This window comes from Dermacentor silvarum, chromosome 1 (assembly GCF_013339745.2).
Source record: "Dermacentor silvarum isolate Dsil-2018 chromosome 1, BIME_Dsil_1.4, whole genome shotgun sequence".
Lineage (NCBI taxonomy): Eukaryota > Metazoa > Arthropoda > Arachnida > Ixodida > Ixodidae > Dermacentor > Dermacentor silvarum.
Genome location: NC_051154.1, coordinates 38,620,840 through 38,641,957, shown reverse-complemented (window position 1 = coordinate 38,641,957; position 21,118 = coordinate 38,620,840). Strand labels below are relative to the sequence as shown.

At 45.8% G+C, this 21,118-nt stretch overlaps 1 protein-coding gene across 1 annotated transcript in view; it reads left to right on the top strand.

The window, feature by feature from the left end:
• The first annotated feature begins 8,688 nt into the window (after positions 1–8,688).
• LOC119436167 (homeobox protein HMX3) overlaps positions 8,689–21,118 on the top strand; it is a 73,566-nt gene continuing 61,136 nt past the window's right edge. The window contains exon 1 of the mRNA XM_037702972.2: positions 8,689–8,896. Coding sequence (XP_037558900.2) covers positions 8,737–8,896 — 160 coding nt within the window. The 5' untranslated portion in view covers positions 8,689–8,736. The remainder of the gene's footprint in view (positions 8,897–21,118) is intronic.

The following is a 21,118-nucleotide window of genomic DNA, read 5'->3' as shown; positions in this document are numbered from 1 at the left end:
CCCTTATTCGGAACCGGCGCTGCAAGAACACTTCATTTCATGGCTAAAGCTATGACACACAAATAGTGGTCTTATCGCAACTCCCGAAATGGCATCTTCGTACACTTGATCCACCCTCAAAGCTACAGGTGCCATCAATGGTTTCCCGCTGTAAGGTGACACTGTTGCGCCACCTCTGGCTCGGGTTGTCATTTACAAAGGCCTACTCGTTCCGAATTGGAATGGGGGATACGCTCATATGCGACTTTTGGCGAACAACAGGAACTATTGAACACATTTTGTGTCTCTGTCCTCGGTACGACGTCAAGCGTGAACCTGACGTCATTGAACCGGCTGTGATCTAGACTCTTTTCGGTAATAAATATCCTTGGGCCATGGCGGTGCACGTCAATGGCACAGAAAGCCACGAAAGCGTTATTGCAGTATACCTCAAGTCGACAGGCCTTCGCGACCGTTTGTAGACACGGTGCGCGCATTCAAATGTGCGCGAAACTGACTCTCTCCCTCCCGCTCTTTTCATTTCTATATCCCCTCCTCCCCCAATGCAGGGGAGCAAACCGAACGTGCGTCTGGTAAACGTCCCTGCCTTTCCTCTCTTGTGTTACTCTCTATCACTCTCTATCTCCAAGCGCACGGAATAATATCCCGAAAGCAGCGCGTATACAATGCTTGGACTCGATCATTCATCGGACACGAAGAGCAGCGCGAAACAACGCCGAAAACGTGGCATTTAATTGCGTCCGTTGATCAGCCTGAATCGCTACACAGCTGCGAGTCTTTCCTTCACGCATTGTTGACTTCTCCTCGTTGAAGCGCGCGCGCGCTTTGTGTATATAGCATCAAGTTGGTTATATCGTCACACATCATACATGTCTCCGCTGACTTTTCTAAAATTTCCGCCGCGAACGACCTCCCTCTCTCCACAATGTGATGAGGAGGAAAACGCGCATCGTCTTTCGCCCGAATCGCTGAACGAGGCACTTTCCGCAGCCCTTGTTGCGCGACAAAGAGCCAACCTGCGAGCGAACAGAAAAAAAAAAAAGAAAGGAGTGCGGCAGGCCTATAACGTTGATTGCACTTTGTTGATTACCCGCAATAACGGGCGCGCAGCCGAAAAAGGGTTGGCGCAGTGAGCCGAGTGCTTATGGGCCTCGGCGGGCTCATCCCGTCATGTACTGCCGCGGGGCGTAGTGTAAGCCGACACCCCGCGCGGCAAGCAGATGTGAATGAAAAAGAAATGGGCAGTGGACGATGGATTCGTTCATTTAGCGCTGTTTTCGCATGTGCTATACAGGGAGTGCACCCGACTGTTACCAAATGACTCTCAAGCAAAGCCAACGGGTTGCCAGTCGGCGGCAGTGTCAGGTGAGTGGGTGTGCAGTTTCGTCGGCCTCGTAGCGATGATTACGCTATCCATTCTGCTGCCGCTATAATACTACAGGCGTCGTTTATGCTTTATGTAACGAACAGCTCTGCGTATTCACTGCGACAACGGTAATGTAAGGCCTTAGGCTGGGCAGATGGCACGCATGAGTTTGTGGAGCTATGCAGCTTGTCGCGATGAGCGAGCCGCACTTCATTCGAATACGCGCGAACTTACGGAGCCACATAAAAAAAAAGCTGCTAAAAGAAAAGCAAAACACCTTAACTTCTAAACAACATTTTTTTTCCTCTCTCTCTCTCTCTCCCACTCTCTCGTTTGCACAAGTAGAAAATGCCGGCGGCAATGTAACAATTAACATTCTGTAAAAATTATCAGAGCGCACTTTCTTTTTCCTATACTCGTTACGCTCATGTTTCTTTTGTTGCATATATTCTTATCGAGCTTAGATAATTTGGTATGAATGTAAGTTTACTGATAACAAAATGTATGATGCGCAAAGCAAATTATTCAATTAGGAGACTTGGCTCAGACGCGGGTGTCGTCTGCTATTTCTTAATTGACGAATGTGATTCTTAGTTTCTTAATTGACGAACTATAGAACTCCAATTTAAACTAATCGTCATTGAGAGACAAGAATATGTGGGAAGACCAATATGCCACACCGTCACCAAAAATGCTTTCAAAACAGTACTAAGTGCTCTTCTCATAAAACTGCAATAGATCGAACTTGCGATAACAAGCTTAGATATTTCCTGCGTGCGGCGAAGATGACTTCGCCGCACCCAGGTAGCTCACCAAACACCGCTTCAGGACCTGAATTCACGAAAAATCTCTTACGCTACAATTTTTTGTCAGATCAAGTCTCAGGCAATCCTGATGCTGGACATATTATTGTCGAAGATGGCTTGCCAATAACAAGCAGCACTTGTTAGTGTTGTATATTGTATAAAGTTTTGTATATTGGGTCTCATGCAGGTACAATTGGGCAAACACGACATGGCAAGGCACAGATATTACGCACCTTGATGAAGACTCTGGGCGGCGGCACGATATTGTGCAGTCCGAGCACCGCAGTCCGATATTTCGGTGCACACCTTCGCGCCTTTGCCGCTTTCCTTTTTTTTTTTTTTTTTGCGCACGATTAAACATGACACAAGACGCTACAAACGAGATCACACAAACCAGTGCAAACGTTAAGTAAAGGTTGCTATAACGCAAATAATATTTTGTGTGATTACTCATCGCGGAAATGCATATAGCACACAACAGGCTTCAGACAGAGTATACTATATATTGTAGCGCACGCACGCGAAGACGCAAGAAGGCACATAAAAGAGACAGACAGGGCGCCGTGTCTGTGTCTTTCGTGTGCCTTCTTGCGTCCTCGTGTGTATGCGACACTATATTACTCCAAGATGCCATACCAACAAGAACGCATTGCAACACTAGTTGACTTCATACAGAGGCTTCACAGACCAGTGCAAACATGAAATATAACTCGATAGTGCAAGTAAAAGATTTCAACGTTCATACCAGACATTGGAAGTCAGGGCATGCGGGGGAAAAAATCATGTTGTTTATTAACGTAATAACTAAGACATTGCGCAGCTCCTTGTTCTTGTATTTTTCCTTTGCGCAGATCTTCTACCACTGAACTAGGCGGGGACGCTGACGTACAGACAGTGCCCCTGAAGACGCTGCCTTTCTGCAAGACAGCTGGGGACGTATAATGTCAGGATTCGTTCCGTCCGCTTTTAGTAAATTATTGTTCTTCGTCCAGATGAGTGACTGGTTTCGGCAATATCGGGGCTAGACTTCGTGTGAACCATGAATGCAGGATTTTAGAAAAAAATGGGGGGAGGGGGGGGGGGGGGATGAGAATAATGGTTACATAATACGGGCCCTGGACCCGTATTCACATAACACGTTCTTACGCTAAAGCTGAGTAGACGCCAGACCACTGTGACGTCGGTCATATTATTGGCGAAAGTGGCTCGGTAATGGCGAACAGCACTATATACGAACGAAAACCTTTGTGAATTTTAGGCCCCTATAGTCCTTGGCGACATCTTTGTTTCCTAAAAAGGAGCGAGAAATACTGGCATGCCTTGAAGTGAAGAAATAAAGAGCCCGAGAAGAGATCGGCGGAAGGATATTGTGAGGGCGAACTTATACGTCTATATAGCGAGTGAACGAATGAATAGGCTACTTCTTTGAGGACGAGCAGGTACACCGGTTACCACCTCTATAGCAGTAAAGGCAGAATCCACAGTCCCATATATTATCGGATAGAGATTCCGAATATAGGAATTAAAAAAGAATTGTGGGGTTTCACGTGCCAAAATCACGATATATCATTGGGAGTGGGAGCCGATATATATAATGGGAGCCTCCGGATTAATTTTGACCACCTGGGGTTCTTTACCGCGCACCTAAATCTAAGTATACTCGGGCTTTTTGGCATTTCACACCCAGTGAAACGCGGCCGCCGCAGCCGGGAAGAAAACCTGTATACTGCGAATCGTGTAGTTTTTGGTTATGACAGAGATCCCAGCGTTTAGGTAAATGAGACAACGCCAACACGATAAAAAAAAAGTCGAACGGCAGCTAATACCCACCCGATTGCGTTTACATGCATTTTCAGCCGGTCAACCGAGCCAAACTAGTCCTTAGATACGGAGTGATTCGATCTGCCACGACGATTTTTGAAACTGACGCGATAGTCGGAAAAAATACAAACGCTCAGAAGGGCAACGCGTCTCCAGACAGCCGTTGAGGCGCGTGCTTCGGCGCGTGAGCCATATAGAAAACCCGCACTAAACGGCCAGTCAAAGAAGGACATGCTATATAGCGAGATCGCGGTTTCACGAAGTAAGATGCAGGTTAAGATAGAAATAAGCAGAAGGTGGTGGTTCTCCACAGTTGGCAATTTCGTTTGCTTCTCCTCGTTCGTACCATGTATGCCTGCACTGGTTGACCCGAGAGCCAAAACCCAAGCAGGTCCGAAAGCTGGGAACCGGTGAACGGAGTCACTTTAGTGTCGGGCTCTCCCGGGCTGAGATGGAACAACAAACCACCGTCCATCCAACGGGCCTAAATGCGTAGACATTGGTGCCTGCCACTGGGAACTTTTACTGCAACTCTGCGCGTAATATTGCGCTAGTTAAAGCATAATGTTGCCTTTAATAAATGCTAATCTCGACTTACCTATTCTGTCATAGCGCCGTAAGTATTCACGTCTATATGTATACCATAAGCTCAATCACACTAACCCAGTTTTGAAATACCAGCTTCGGCTTAAGCCGACTTATACGTATCATCCCGCAGTGATCATCGCTTCAAATTTGGTTTCTGCCCTGTATGCACTATAATGCATACTTCGTCCCCCGAACAATGCAGTGATTAAAACCACTATACTGATTCCGTTATTGCCGTCACTCGCATTGTGACCGTAAAAATGTCACTGATATTGTGTAATTTCCAATCCTCTCTGTAATGCCCTCGTGAATTTTTTGGCAGTATAAATGAATGAATGAGTGAACACACACGCACACGCGCACGCACACACAACCACACACACACACATACATACATACATACATACATACATACATACATACATACATACATACATACATACATACATACATACATACATACATACATACATACATACATACATACATACATACATACATACATGCATGCATGCATGCATGCATGCATGCATGCATACATACATACATACATACATACATACATACATACATACATACATACATACATACATACATACATACATACATACATACATACATACATACATACATACATACATACATACATACATACATACATACATACATACATACATACATACATACATACATACATACATACATACATACATACATACATACATACATACATACATACATACATACGGCTAATCAGGCTTCAGTCTTTCCAATTACAAATGCATATGCCCCGCTAGGCCGCGATAGTTAAAGAAGGGATAGAATGGAACAGTATATGATAGTATAAGATCGAATGTGACCAAATGCAGATTTTTTTTTTTTCGAACGACGGTGAAAGGTTCTCTAAAGTATATTCATAGCTGAATTCAAGCGGTAATGTCTCAGCGGTCCGTGGAGAGCATGCCGTCGCTCCGCCAGCGACCGGAACTGACCCAAAATGAATCCTGCTCGAGCCATGCACTTTAGACCACGTCTGAATAGGGGACTCGGCGCAGTAGTGTTCTTTTACATACGTCGGTGCAATGACCGCCAGACTTTAGACGACGGCTTGGTTCTCAACGTGGCACCATCAAAACATCGAGAATAATTATCAGGCATGAATTTCTATGCCCCATTAATGAAGAATACGATAATGCTGTTTTTCATACCTATGATTTCCTATATGATTCCCATCCCCTATGATTTCAGCGTCCATATCAGCTCCTCGGTTGTGTTGCCTCGCTGCATAAAAGTAAATAAATAAGTAGATAAATAAATAAATAAATAAATAAATAAATAAATAAATAAATAAATAAATAAATAAATTTATTTTCATTGGTGTCATAATTTCATTGCCGCCCCCCAAGTGATAAAGTACTTCTGACGGTTGCTCTTGCAAACATACAAAAAGAAAAAGAAGAAGAAAAAAAGTGGGCAGCTTGCACTAGTGGTGCAAGGCTGCATGGAGTAAACAGCGTAGCTGGTGATCGACCTAGATTCTGCCAGGTTTTACTAGCCTTGGCGTGTTTAGCAGCAGCGCCTTCGGCGCGATACTCCGGATTAGCACGTAATCGCCGCATTCGTTCTCGGCTGCATGGAGGCACGACGAGCTTCCAGCTGAGCGGCTTCCTCGGGAGTCTTGTACTTCTTCGGCGGTCCCATGGTACATTTACTCAGTGCGAAGTCTACAAGAGTATAGGATGCGTCGCCGTACGCGGCGACATGATCGTTATAATCAGTGTGACGTCATGACCAAGCTTCACAAAGTGTTGTCATGACTAAGTAAATCAAGAATTGCGGCGCGAAGTAATGACATGGCTGGGCGAAGCTGGATGAGTGATTGCTAGGCGACCACATTGACGGAGCGGGTCTGCTGGAACGCGGTGGCGGCACTGGAACGCGGTGTCGGTGTTGCAAGCTGCGCTATGCAACGCGCAGTGGGAGGAGCGTTGTCGGAGCTAGGAGAAGCGATGCGCAGCTTCGACTCTGTGCCGTCGCTTGGCTAAGGCTTCCTCGGCTCTCTGTGCAGGATCAGCTCGACGCCGGCGATTGTATTCTTGTTTGGCCAAGCGGCATGATTCCCGGAAAGCGGCCTCTTCCTCGGCAGTGCGGATCTTCCTCGGTCTACCCCATGGTTGCTACAACTTCCCGCACACTAGCAACCGCGCCTCCACACCTGCTACACGGAACGTTTATGGCAAGTGGAGCAGACGCGCTGCGCGCAGTGTCTAGGCGCGGAGTCTTGCGAAGCTATCGCACGACTGGTATGGGGTTGCTAGGCAATGCAGTGACGTCATAGCTCGGCCAGGTTTTGCGGCTCGCGGCACAGATTACGGCCGGCTTAAACAGCTCCGCTGTTAAAAAGAGCTGCAACGTGGCGGCGTCTTCGCGTTGAGCAACAACGTACAACACGCTCTGCCTGAAACAGCTCATGCGTCGTTAAGGCAAGCCGCCTTCTGGAGCTGTTTGACAGCACAACCTCGTTGAGTGGCAACCACACAAAACGCTTTTCCAATGCATTTTGTCCATTTCATGTCCATTTCAATTATTCAACCTAGCCTCACGGTCTAAACGCGTTCTGTGTGGTTGTTGCATGGAGCACCATTCGCACCTGATTTTACAGCGTGGCGACAGCTGCGCCTGGATAACGACACAGCGCCGAAAATAACACGCACACACGCAAACACAAACACGCACGCCAACTTCACTGCAATCAAGGTTCTAAGCGGAGTCGAATAGCACGTTTCCATATCTCCATCATTATTAGGAATATGAAAATACAGCTCGACATGGTGATGTTCTTTATTATTATTATTATTATTATTATTATTATTATTATTATTATTATTATTATTATTATTATTATTATTATTATTATTATTATTATAGCTCGTGAGCCGCTGACCTGACTATAGTGCGCCCAATTAAGTGATCTGGAGCTTCAGAAATCGCCCCATTTCAATCGCTCTCTCGCGCAAGGACCTCTGGAGCGCACTTGATTTGCGGGTGGTACTTACGCCGTGTCTGATAGGGAAATGCGCGCACCGCGATTGGAGTGCCACATTAGCGCCTCGCTTGGCAACTTGCTCTTTTCTCGCGTCCGTGCCGCTCGCATTTAGCAGCCGCGCTCCCCACGCGATCCTTTTTCGTCCCCAACGAAAAACGGCCGAGGGCTCTCGCGCTCGGCGACGACAAATTAGGGCGCCCCCCGCTCCCTTTTTCGCGCTTCCGCACTCGGGTTTCTAATGGCGCGTAAGAGAGAGAGCCGATGTACTACGCGCCGCCGACCGCTCGCTATCATCTGGGCGGCACTCGGGCCGGGTGTGCCGCGCGCGGCGTCCAATCAGCCGCGCGCTCAGCGATAACCTGCCGCGCGTTTTCACACCGGTCGACACCGCCGCGGCTCGCTGTAGACAGGATTGCCGCTCACTCGTCGTCGCTTGCCGCCGCGCGGTTTCGAGCCAGCAGCTGCGACCCGGGCTCTCGACGTAGGCGCGCGCGTTGTGGCGCAGCTGCGAGGCGGTGACAGTGGCTGCTTGCCCCTCTCCGGCGGCGCGCGCGCGGCTCATTTGGCTTGCATGAAGTCTGCGTGCGCGCCACTCGGCGAGCCCCCGATCCAATTTTCTGTCGTTTCCCCGCCTCTAATCCGGGGCTAATCGGATTTGGCTGCAACGGCATCTCTCCCCCCGCCAGTAGCGGCGCCAACCCCCCTCTTCGAGTAATATCCCCGGCAGGAATCTGCGGCCGCGCGCGCCGGTCCCGGAACAGTCCAGGTTAATTTGTCGCCAATTAAGCGCGCCTCGTCCGCCGGAGACAAATGGCTGCCGCCTCCAAAACATGCCACCCTCGCCCGTAGTGCCCGCAATTTGTATCAATATTAATAGCCGCTTTTCTTCGACGAGGTCGCGGAAGGGGAGAGCGCGTCCCGCCTCCGGGGGCGGAACCGGGAGGCGGTGCTAGGTCGCGGCCCGCCCTCCTCCGGGCCAGGCCGGCATCAACGCGGAGAGGCCGCACGCGCGCTACTCGCGGCTGCCCGACGTCGAGACCCCGAGGCCCCGAGGGCGCCGGCCACAGCTGCGGGCCGCTCGAAGCCTTTCGGAAGCCGCCGCCACCGGCATGGCGCTCACCACGGAGTCCAAGGCGGCGAAGTCGGCCAACCCGTTCTCTATTTCGAGCATCCTGAGTCGCAGCGAGCCCAAGCGCCAGCCGCCGCTGCTCTGCTGGGAACCCGGCCTACTCGCCAAGCCCACGCCGTGGTACCCGTGGGTCAGGCCCGGTACGTGCACGCCAGACTCGCTCCGTCGAAGCATGGGTTCGGCCCGGAGGAGTAACACACGTGCATCGGGAACACGAAGGACGCTGAATTACGGCAGCACAAGGAGCTCCTAGATTGCCGTGTGTTACTCCTGGCGAGGCTGATCCGCGATCGGTGGTAACAGCCTGTTTCCTTTGCTCACCACTTCCTTACAAAGTGCCGCGTTGGATACCTTTCGCGATTGGCCATTCGGCGTTTACTCCTCCACCTACTACTGTGCGTATAATGTCGGCGACAACACGCGCCACATTTGCGGTCGCGAGGCCGACACTGTTGTTCGCAGCCATGCGCTTCGTTCGTGGCACGTGCGCTGTACTAAACGGGGGCACAGCACTTGGCTCTCTATGACGATATGCTTATAGCGTTTAGGCTCACTGATGATATACAAGTATATCGCTGGAGGAAGCGGACGTCGCGAGACCGTCGGCTTTCTCCAACGACAGATGTCTATATATGCAGAACTCAACGGTCGCTTATACTCGCAGAAGAAACTGCGCTGCACATCTTTTTTTGCGGCCTTTTCGGCCTGTACAGCTTGTTCTGCAGAACGGTGTAACTTTCTTATTTGTTTATTTGAAGTAGCAAAAGTGGCTACACGAGGGGGAAAAGTTTAAAATTGATTGCCTGTTATAGCACATGCATGCTTCAAGATGCTGAACAGCAAGACCCGAGGCGTCGCGGGATGACGGATTTAGAGAACTCCTACGACTAAGAGTGCAGGGCCTAAATCAGTAAGTTGTGCTTCAAAAAATGTATGTATATTATCGCGCAGATATCCGCAGAATTAAAACATGTCGCTGATTGTTCGTTAAGCAACGTGCAGCCCTGTATATATACCCTTCTGCTAAACGCTGTGCGAATGACCTGCAAAATCGTTCACGAAAGGGAGGAACAGTGAAATAGCGAGGGTGCGTCTATGATGGAAGCGTGTAATTAACAGTATCGACAAAACATTTCGTTAATTTACAACGTTTTGTTATATGAGTGTAATTACATGAGATATTGCAGTGAAAATTTTTGTCTAAAGGTTTCTTTTGTTTTGATTTTTTTCCTCTATAAGTAAACAGAATATATTCCGCGGAACGTGGCAACCTTTTTTTTTTTTTCGGTTCAGCGACTGACGTGTTTCTTAGACAGCGTTGCCACCGACAATTCTCTTTTTCAAGCGATCGTGATTGTCTTACTATCCACGGTTGCGGACCGTTTTCCGCCCCACAGCTTTGTGCAACGCTTCTTTCCTCGATGTTCTCTCGTGAGCCTTTCCAACCTTGCTATAATCTTACGAAGTTTACAGGCTTCCCCACAAAATGTATACGACTCCCAAAGGCTGCAGGATACCCTGCTGCCAAAAGAACGGCACAATAGCATGCATGGAGTTGGCTTTGAAGTAGAAAGCCAATTACGCGGCGAAATGCGATTTCGGAAGAAAAGTGCCGCATAAGTTTACGCGTCTGCGAAGCTGCGTCGCCTCTTTTCCTCGAGCAACAATCGCGTTAAGAGAGGCAACTGCATGTCGACTCGCGTTTGGTTTCAATGCTCGTTTCATATTTGTTTGCATGCGAGCCATTAACCCGAACTGATATAAACATCGGTGCCACGTGACCTATAACATACACAAGTTGTTTCTGAACTAAACACAGCGAAGGACCCGTGCATAAATTTCATATATAGGAAATTATTTGCCGTTGTTTACAAAAAAGAACATCTTTATCTTACGTGGTTTGGAGAATCATCATGCAGACAGTATACATGCGGGATAGCAACTCATGTTTAGGTTTTGCGATGAAACAACAGAGAGACTGGCGTAAACGCTTACACGTATATTTAATCAGCAGACAGTTTTCGCGCGAGCTAGAAATGTAATGCGCCCCAGTTTTTCAGACAAGGCGCTGTTCAACTGCCACGACAATTTTCAGTTTTTTTCGTAACGCTTTCGTTTACGAATTAAGTTGAGCCTGAAATTTGGTTGCGCGGACTCTGACACTGCAGTTGTGCATCGCCCTTTGAAGAGAGATCAATGTATTAGAAGTCGGATTCCCAAAGTTTTTCGCTCGTAAGTGCTGCATGTCTGCTATTTGTCGGTCGCCTTCACGAATAATAGGCGCCATATCACCAGAGGCTACTATCTGATATTACGAACTGTTCTAGCGTAAAGTAAGTTCTTTGCAAATACAAGTCCCGAATTTTAGTGCTGATGCTTCTCACTTTTGACAGCGAATTTCATTTATTTACGCCTTAAAGAATCGACAGAACGGTATACTATGTGAACGGATACGGCTACAGAAAACAAGCAAAGACGTTGCCATATATAGCGGTTCACTTTAATTTATAAGATAATCAGAGCCGTTATCAACAAAAAAAATTATGGGAATGTCATGACGACGCGTTGTACAGTTATAGGAAGCCGTTCCAATCTTTAACAACTCGGAAGAACATGCAAGAACACTGAAAAAAATCAACAGCACGTGTCCGTGGGCGGTAAATTAGCATGACTGACCGTGTGATGAAATATGTGGGTGGTGTTGCGAAAATAGTTCTGTTAAGTGATGATTAAAAACAACAACAAAAAAATCTCGTGGAACAGTAAACGCGCGTATATTGAGGTGACGATAACTAAGAGGTAATAACCCGGATTCTTTTTTCAAGGATGAAACTGTGACGTCATATACGAAAAATGAATCTGGCGGCACGATTTTCGACAGCTTCGGGGAAATATGTGAGAGGCATTTCAGGCGAGTTTCGAAAGACTGATGCGTATCCCAGATTTGATGTGGTTTTGTATTCATGAAACACGATACGAATCGTGTCGCATTCCTGGCACTCGTGTGCATGCTAATGGTGCGTCGATCCAATGTGGTACGAGTTTGCGGGTGTGCATGTCCAAACAGTTTTATTGCGATAGCAATTATATGGACACTTGAACCGGATTTCTGCCGTTGGCGTCGTCGTCGCCGTCGTCGTCGCTGTCGTCGTCGCCGTCGCCGTCGCCGTCGCCGTGACGTTCCCTATAGATAAAATCTTCGCCGCGCGCCGTATGCCCGAGAGGAAGCGTGCGGAGACGCGCGCTATCACGGAGAGCGAACGCACTCAATCTCCCACGCGCAAGCAAGGAAGCAGGAAGCCAGCGCCGGAGGGAGCAAGGGGGGAGGGGGGGGGGGGGGGGCGCACTTCTCTGCCAACAACCGCGCTCGTCGCTCGCTCGCACCGTCTCTTATCTCCACACGGCTCTGACCTTTAAGTGCATTCGCCGCTCAGTTTCCGTTGAAGCGATAGACCGCACGTACCTTCGCCCGCTGCGGCGTATGCTTGCTGCCAGCGTTTTGACAGTCGTTGTCTGCTGTCATTCAGTGTGATCTCTTCGTGTTTGTGCGCGCTCACACCACGCTTGTTCATTCAGTTCGTAATAGTCGGGCCACATTTTCCAACGCACGCTACACACGCAATGCTGCCCGGATCGGCAGTGCAGCGCTACAGGTGTGTCCCTTCGCACGCGCTGCCCACGGGAAGCGCTTCTCATCAACACCACCGTTTCACACGCGCCTTCTCGTGGTCATCGAGTCTCTCTTCATGTCGGTCTACTTACGCCGCAGCACACCTGCTTACTTAATGAGCTCATGTTTACTACAATTCATATTGCTACCAAAGCCGCTCACCTTACTTCGTATGACATTGCTGTGTTGCTATCGCATTCATTGCTTCGCCCTTAGGGCGAAACTGTGACATTTTTTTTACATGCATGTACAATGCATTTCAATGTAGTGCTTCGTTTCTCACTGTCGATTTTGTGTAAAATATTGTTTTACTGCTGCATACCCTGTTTTCACTGCTTGTGGACAGCTGTAGTTCTGTCACTCTGTGATAACTTTCTTTCCTGTCACGCTTTTCCAATGAACATTTTTTGTGAGAATGAAGTTTTTTCATTGAAGCGTTTCTTTGTTAAATGCCGTCTGCAATTGGCCACCAACGCGGTGATTATCTTGTTCTTAAGCTCATCACTATTGTGAGCGGCGAGCACTCTATCGAACGTAGGAAAATGGCGAAACGCACTTACGTAATGGAAGTTTCCGGAATACGAGCCTATATGATTGAGCCATACGCTGCAGCAATTTAACCTATTTAGAGGCTACCTTAACGCTTCAACAATTCGAGTACATCGCTTGCCGAATATCAGATGTTGGTGCATCGGAAGGTGCGATGTTCGAGGCAGTTGAAATATGTTAATCACTCAATTGACTGGCTGGCAGGCAATATTTAATAAAAGATAAGGAAGGGCTGTGCATCTCTGGCTCATTCTTTTCTTTCTTTTTTTCTTCTTCTTTTTTTTTTCTCCTTTGGGTCGTTGTGCAGGCGATCGGTGTCGATTCGTCGGTAAGATATGTCGGCAGGCGTGTTTTGCAGCGATTATGTAAAACAAATTCTGCAATCCTTGTGACCGCGTGGCCCCATATACACGTACCCATATGCCCAGAGTTTTTATAGCTTCGGTGGCCTGATTTCGCAGTATTTTCACAGAATCAGAACAGAAACTTAATTTCGGTCTTGCACCTCATTAACTTAACAAGGTTCTCGTGGTGCAGCTATATATATATATATATATATATATATATATATATATGAACAAACACTATACTCTGACAGAGTTATTTGACTAATTACTTCTCGTATCGTAAAAAGAGCAGCTTTGCGTGTGATGATGGTGTTGCGCGCCCACGCGTGTGTTCGTGCCGCGGCGTGTCAATTTAATTATAACCACTTAGACGCTACCAACTGCAGTACTATAGATGAAGCGACGCGACATTACCACGATCAGGTCGAGTGAAGTATGAGAAATTTAATTAAAGTGAAATAAACGAGTAGAATATGGGCGCCCAAGGGGCTGTATTTTTCGTAAGTCATAACCACCCGATGAAATATAGACAATGAAGGCAAGAGAAAGTACGGGGAAACTTTGTTTTTATGTTTACTTGACACGTAGAGATAACAAGGTAAAAGGAAGTGAAGGTGGTTGAAAAGTTAGCTCGCCGCAGGTGGGAGTCGAACCCGCACCGTCCATCACGCGTGAGGCGCTGTACCGTATTAAGCTATACCGCGGCGAATGGCAAAATATGAAGATATTTTACCATTGCAAGCTCATTATTTGGCAGGCCGCAGTGTATTCTTCTTCTCAAGAATCCTGACGTAATCGACGGGTGCTTCTTCGCAGCGTCCAATTAAGGCGGCCCCTTCTACCAGTTGAACATTGTTGCCACATTGTTCGCAACGGGAGCTTTTGTTTTGTCTTTATATTTATTGTCATTTCTCGTATTCTTTTTCCCATGCTCCCGAGATGCGTAAAAAAGCATTGTTCGTTTGATACGAAGCACGTCCCCGCTGGAAATGGCGGAAGACGATGTCGTTTCACATTTTATTTTATCACGCATGTCAACAGAATGCTACAATATAATGTTACCGCCGTAGGTGCAACGGTACAATCGCTCTATAATCAGCTTGCTTAAATATTATTTACACGTAAGAGACAATGCACGTTTTCACTCGGAAACTTCGGTCATTCACATCGAAAAACTTCACTTATCGCGTAATACCGCGCATGATTTGATTAATTTTTTGTTATTCTCTTTCTGTATCCTGTCCGCTCCCCATATACGCTGTCTGATATATATATATAAAGAAAGTAATTGCTATGCGTTACCGCTGTAGAAAAGCGACCACTCTACTAATCGCTGCTGGCGTTTGAAGATCGACGTTGCAATCCCAATAAATCAGCTTCATAAAGCGTCGCCGCGGTAATACTCATCTGCTCCCCAGAGAGTGCTTGTGATGTCTTTTTTATTTTTTTATGCGGTGTCTGGCGTGTTCTTCATATGTTTTACACTTTGCAGATGTTTCCGTAACGTTCAAGCGTCGGTTCCTAATCTTTCTTTACTTACATTTCGCAAGCATTCCGCACAACTATCGATTAATATGTTGCTGTAAAATATACAGTAATGATACTGTGGACAGTCTTTCGTTCGAATTATGACTGTACATCTGAAATGAGACAAAGGATTCGTTGCAGGCGATTACTCTATCGATCATTGATTTGCAATTTTTCTACACTTTAGCCAAATGTCGACTTCACTGGCTTTCAGTTTCAGTTGTGTGCCTTCACTGGCTTTCAGTTTAAAATCTGCATTCCGCTGCATGTATACCACCGAGACCAGTCTTCGTGTTGCTTAAAGTGACCCTGAATTGAACATCGATCAATTATAGATACATTGTAACGTGCGCACAAGCCAGCCCGTCGGCTCGCGGACGCGTTCTATAGAGGCATAGCTTGGCGGGTGAGTAATGCTGCGCCTGGTTATTTACTTAAATTATTTAGTGCGGCCTATCCAAATGGACTACCTGAAGTGGCGGACCTTGTTCGACAAATCGCAATGTCCGAGTAGCTAACTAAAGAGATTTACTGATTATTTTTTTTTAATTCTTTAGTTTAGAGCACGTGTTGCTGTTGTGAAATCAACACCGAGCAGTAAAAAAGTCGTGCATTTTACTTACCGAAAATCCTAATAACAGGCACTTTTGAGACATTGTGCAAAGAAACACACTGGTGTCCTGTGCAGTTAAGAGTCCCCCCCCCCCCCCCCCCAAAAAAAAAAAAAAAAAAAAAAAAAAAAAAGCTTCCTCTAGCAGTTCGGGACGATATTAAGTGGAGTGTCAATCCACTTTTTAGCAGATTTTGGGGGCGGATATGTACAAAGAAGCGCTATAGTGTTAGGGTTTCTGCTAAGTAGATGATGAATTCATTACTGCGCGAATTCATTTTCCCAATGGCGACGTATGTCCTACGTAAGATTGAATAATTATAACGTTAATTAAACAATTTTATTATTTCTCGACCCGAACATTGCAATTTCTCGTGCAGGTAATGTGCGCTTATTCCAGAAATCCGCCTGAAAACGTGCAACGGCGCTATAGTTTTTATCACAGACATATTATTTTTTTTTAACGGTGAATAGCTTTATCGTGAATTGGGAACCTATATTTATTTGAAAACTTTGCGTTTTTTTTCTACCGTCCTTAGAAATCCTATACAGACCAAGGATTTTTTACGACGCACTGCAGCGATTATTCGTCATGGAGCACGTTTCTTATCACCGAGTTTGAACGGAAGTGCGTAACAAGAGTAATTGAAACTGATATTGTTTATACTTAAGACAAACACGGGTAAATAACGCTAACCTTTAGAGAACTTACAAACATATTAGAGGTTGAAAAGGGCGGTTGATGTTAAAAAAGACACCTCAAATATTCTATAGAAAGATTTTACTCGTCTCATGCATATTTGTGAAAATACAAATGAAAAGCTGCAACAGTCACAAGGAATTCCGGCTCTTGATTTTGAGTCAAGCCAGTCTGCCACCATCTGCGTCAGTCATCTGCGTCAGTCTGCCCGCGCAAGACTGACGCAGATGTGATAACTTGTACCCCTTACCGCATAGGACAACGCATAGCATACGCATAGGACAATTTCTTCTATCCCAACAGAATAGAAAAGAAAGAAATGCCTGCATATTCACGGGGAATCTATGTCCTCTCTAGCAAGAAATACATAGCCGACTTTGGTACTATAAATAATTTTTGAATTACTTTTCATTTAAATATTGTATGGCGGCAGCTCGCCACAGAACGTGCTTGAGTTCGTAAGTGAACAGGTGATTTTCACAATTCGTACACTTGAAACGAGCGCGCATAAAATATTAAGATATCGCGGTGTTTATTTGCGGTTTATTGTAAGGCTGTGATGTTTTGATCGTGAAATACATTCGGATGGTTCTGTAAGGCAAACATTAATTGCTGTATTATATATGATACAAGATACAGTTATGGTTTGTTTTGCGAAGAGTACTAGATATTTGTTTTCTCGCGAACGAACAAGGTTAGGTGGCAACGTATATAACGTTTGTAGGGGCTATATTCTTTCCTCGCACCACTAAGGGTGCAAGAAAATAGGCAAAATATGGCGACTGGCCAGCTGTGTTTAAGACGAACGTAGCATGGTGCATGTTATGTTCCAAGAGCTAATAGCAACAGCAGTTAAGAAACAACTCTTGGAAGAAGAGGAAGGAGGTTTTCTTTCAGCCTGCGTCAAACTCCTAAAGGCTATGCAAAGCACAAACTATAACATAAAGCCAAGGTCTATAAATGCTGGACAAAAGTACAGTGACACGTTGGCACGGGAATTCGTTGGAGGCTTTCCATAATAAGAAAAGATGTATATGAGCTGCATTAGCGATACTGTCTGCTTATCTCTTCGGAATCGAGTTACAACTGTTTGACACAATGCTATGACTTTTCCAACGTCTCTGCTGCACGCATGCACAGGTGTTGTATTCCTGTGACTTCGATATACGAATAAACAGTTGAAGTTTAGCGCTCGCTCCTTTCTTTTTACTCCTTCCTACTAAGTCTTTTTTCCATGTCGCGCTACTATGTACCCCCTACGCTCGAACCAACTCGCCCAGCAACATTTTATATTCTAATGACCCAGCTTAGATATCGAAGCAATCAATTAGTGAGTCAAAGATTGCGTCATCAAATTTTGTTGAAACTTGTACTAGCTGGAGCTGTGGGAAATTACTCTGTCTATTTAATCAATGTGTCAATATTTTGTCACTGGTTGTGATATTCCTCGTAACTGTTCGGAAATTCAGATGTCTTTCTGCTTGGTCCCAAAATATACCTGTCTCTTAATGGCGTATCATATATGATACGCAACAATTATGGTTCTCAAGATCACAAGCAAGCACTTCCTTCTTTAGAAAAGTCAGGTTGCCTTAGGCATATCCGGCCTAAGCAAATGTTTGACTTTTTTTTTTTGTAGAAAATAAAAGTCCATGAAGGAAGGGTGTTAATAATGTCTGATTAAGCATACCTTTCAACGGCAACGAAACAAAATTAATTACAATGAACGAAGGGCCAAGTATACACCGTCATGCTCTACATGACTTTTCTCGGGAGGCATGCCCCGAAATGGAGTTCGTTCATTCCCAAAGAGTTCACCTCTCGAGTGAAGTTTAGAAAGGTTCCTTAGCTAATGCAGTGGTGCGTCATAGATGTTTTGCTTGCTGTGTGCGTGGGCCATCACTGCTGAAAACCAGGCCCGCATCTCTCGCGAAGTGATGGTCGCGTCTATACGTCCTCTCTGTTCCTTGCTCCGTGGCTCGTCTGCCTCAAGCTTGGTCCTCTTTGGTCGCCAATCCGCGATGAAGGCCGCAACAATGCCTTTTAATATGATTAGCATTCTCAGGGTACTTGACGGACTTTCCGGGGGCTAACTGTCTATCAATATATGCATGTAACTGTTTTCCCGCCAACGTGGGTCACGGTGTAGTCCATGGTCGAATTGTTAGAACATCGAGCTGCTGTGCTGAGGGAACATGCAGAGTTCTAAACCAACCCATGTACCAATGTCAACTGCAGGCCATTGCTGCAAGCGGGTTTGAAATCGTCGGGCGCAGCAAGCGGCTCAAGTCATGGTGCGCCGGCGTAGCTCTGCACAAGAACGCTCTCATAAGTCACTTTCCAATCGAATCCGACACGCTACGTCTGTCGCCCCTCGTTGACAATATATATGCTATAGTGTACAAAAGTGTCGGAGATATCTGCATGGGTCAGGTAAGGTACAACGGCCAAAACGTCGCTGTCGCCACCATCTACGTCAGTTCTGGAGCCACCAAAGATATTTGTGCAGCGATTCGTCAGTGCACCTAATAGCTTAAGCCAAGTCTGCCTTCACACCTTGCTACGGCAACGCTCGGGAACGAGATCGACATGCCGCTTGCTATTTGCGGGGCCTTCAACATCGACCTCTTGGAGTCCCAAACCGCGTGTTTTCCGGAGTTCATGACGTAGTCGTCTGTCGCCGAGCGGGCCTTCCTCGACGTGGTATCTATATACGGCGAGGAACGGAGGTGTGCTCGATCACCATCCTTCACTTCTCTATCCATCGCCCTCTGCTCGTCGCCATCAGTGACAGACGAGAGGACGATGTGCTGCTGTCTAATCGCTTTGAAGAACCGATGGACATTTAGTCCTAAACTGTACAAATGTATCGAGTATACATATCGGCTGTATATATTCAAGTGTACGTTATTGCATGTATCTAAAATGTATATAAAAAGCAACTAAACCACATATAATTAAGTAAGCATTCTGCAATTTAATATATCATAAAACCCTGTCTCTGTCTCGTTAATTCGACCACTAATTCACACATGTCGCGAGAAATCATCCTAATCGCATTACTGTCTCCAATCATCTCCACAGAATGAATGCGCCGCCAGTGTTCTCTCTCTCTCTCTCTTGTAACTGTTGCTCTTTCGCAGATGGTGTTTCGTTGCTCAGTCATTTCTGTATCTTAATTCTTCAACGAGAGGCGCCGTAGTACGCGACATTTGGAACCGCACGCCGCCACCGCCGATTCGTTTTCGACAACCCGCGCGTTCCTGCATGGTTCTCTCTCCACACCAGCGTTTCCATAGCGAAAACGACTGAGGAAGGAATATACATATACGACAAGATTGTCTGAATATACATGATCCGGGTTCGAGTTCGCCAAGCACCAAGTATATTTTAAGGGATTTTTAAAAATTGCTTTCGAAGAGCGAGACGCACCGAGTGACGCATACCCAGTGACACAAGTTGGTCAGACGGTTGGTTTAAAACCCGTTTCTCCTCAACACAGCAGCCTGGTGCGCTACCCCTTAGACCATGGACTTCCCTCTGGCACCCTTTAACCTATCACGGAGAGCTAATGGCGGATTTGGAATAAACACAGATTGGAACAGGTTTACTTTATGCCGGCCATAAACACACACACACACACACACACACACACACACACACAGAGAGATAGATAGATAGATAGATAGATAGATAGATAGATAGATAGATTGATTGATTGATTGATTGATTGATAGATAGATAGATAGATAGATAGATAGATAGATAGATAGATAGATAGATAGATAGATAGATAGATAGATAGATAGATAGATAGATAGATAGATAGATAGATAGATAGATAGATAGATAGATAGATAGATAGATAGATAGATAGATAGATAGATAGATAGATAGATAGATAGATAGATAGATAGATAGATAGATACCGGGAAGTGGGTGAAATATTGTAGGAATGCTAATCACATTAAAAAAAAAAGGGAGAACATTTTTTTTCGCGAATCTATAGTGTTCGCAATTTGTTTCGTTGCCTCCCTGAGAGGGGGCAACGGAGCTTCTCAGGACCTTCAATAAAGTTCTTTGTTTGTCTGTCTGTGCCTATATCCAGGTTGTGGCGTGAGAATAATCGTAAACTTAAATAAGTGAGTCGCACTTCTTGTAGAGTTATCCGATCAGTATTTGATTCGTAAATTTTGGAGTTGGGCTAGTTCGACTGTTAGAGATTGCTCAAAGTCGGAGATCTCTGTGTTGCCGAAAAGCGCCGTATTGGTGATTGCATATATTACTTCGCAATCCATAGTATGGTTCTCTGGCGCGCACTGAAGTATCAGCAACAATAATCAAAGTGCGCTATTTTCACCGAGGCACTTTCAAAGACAAAGCACTTTCAAAGAAAGAAAGAAAGAAAGAAGCAGAGGGTAAGTATGCTTAGTCCACCAACTATACCTTTTGACTCACTCGTGCTTCACAATACGTTTCGCTAATTCGCTTACATACGACGCATTGCGACGTGAGCTAGACATTATGCAATCAGGACCTTTCTTGTTGATTTCCTCCGCAACAAGGAAGTTCCGAGTGAAGGTGCCGCAGCCATCCTCGGACTTTTCTTTCTTTCTTTCTTTCTTTCTTTCTTTCTTTCTTTCTTTCTTTCTTTCTTTCTTTCTTTCTTTCTTTTCTTTCTTTCTTTCTTATTTTTGATTATATTTTTAAGGCAAACTGCTCTGGAATTTTACGATCAAATTGTCAAACACAAGAGCACTCGCAGCTCTCCACCAGTGTTCTTTGCTCGACTGTTTTCTTGCGTCCATGCAAATGTGGGCTGCCACTTTTCTTACAAGAAGGTCAGCATTAAAAAAAACGTGGGAGGGGGGGGGGGGAGAAGGAAATGCCCTTGTCACGGGAGGATCAATATAATTTTATAAAGGATCGCTAAATATTAGTGTCTGTGCAACATTACAA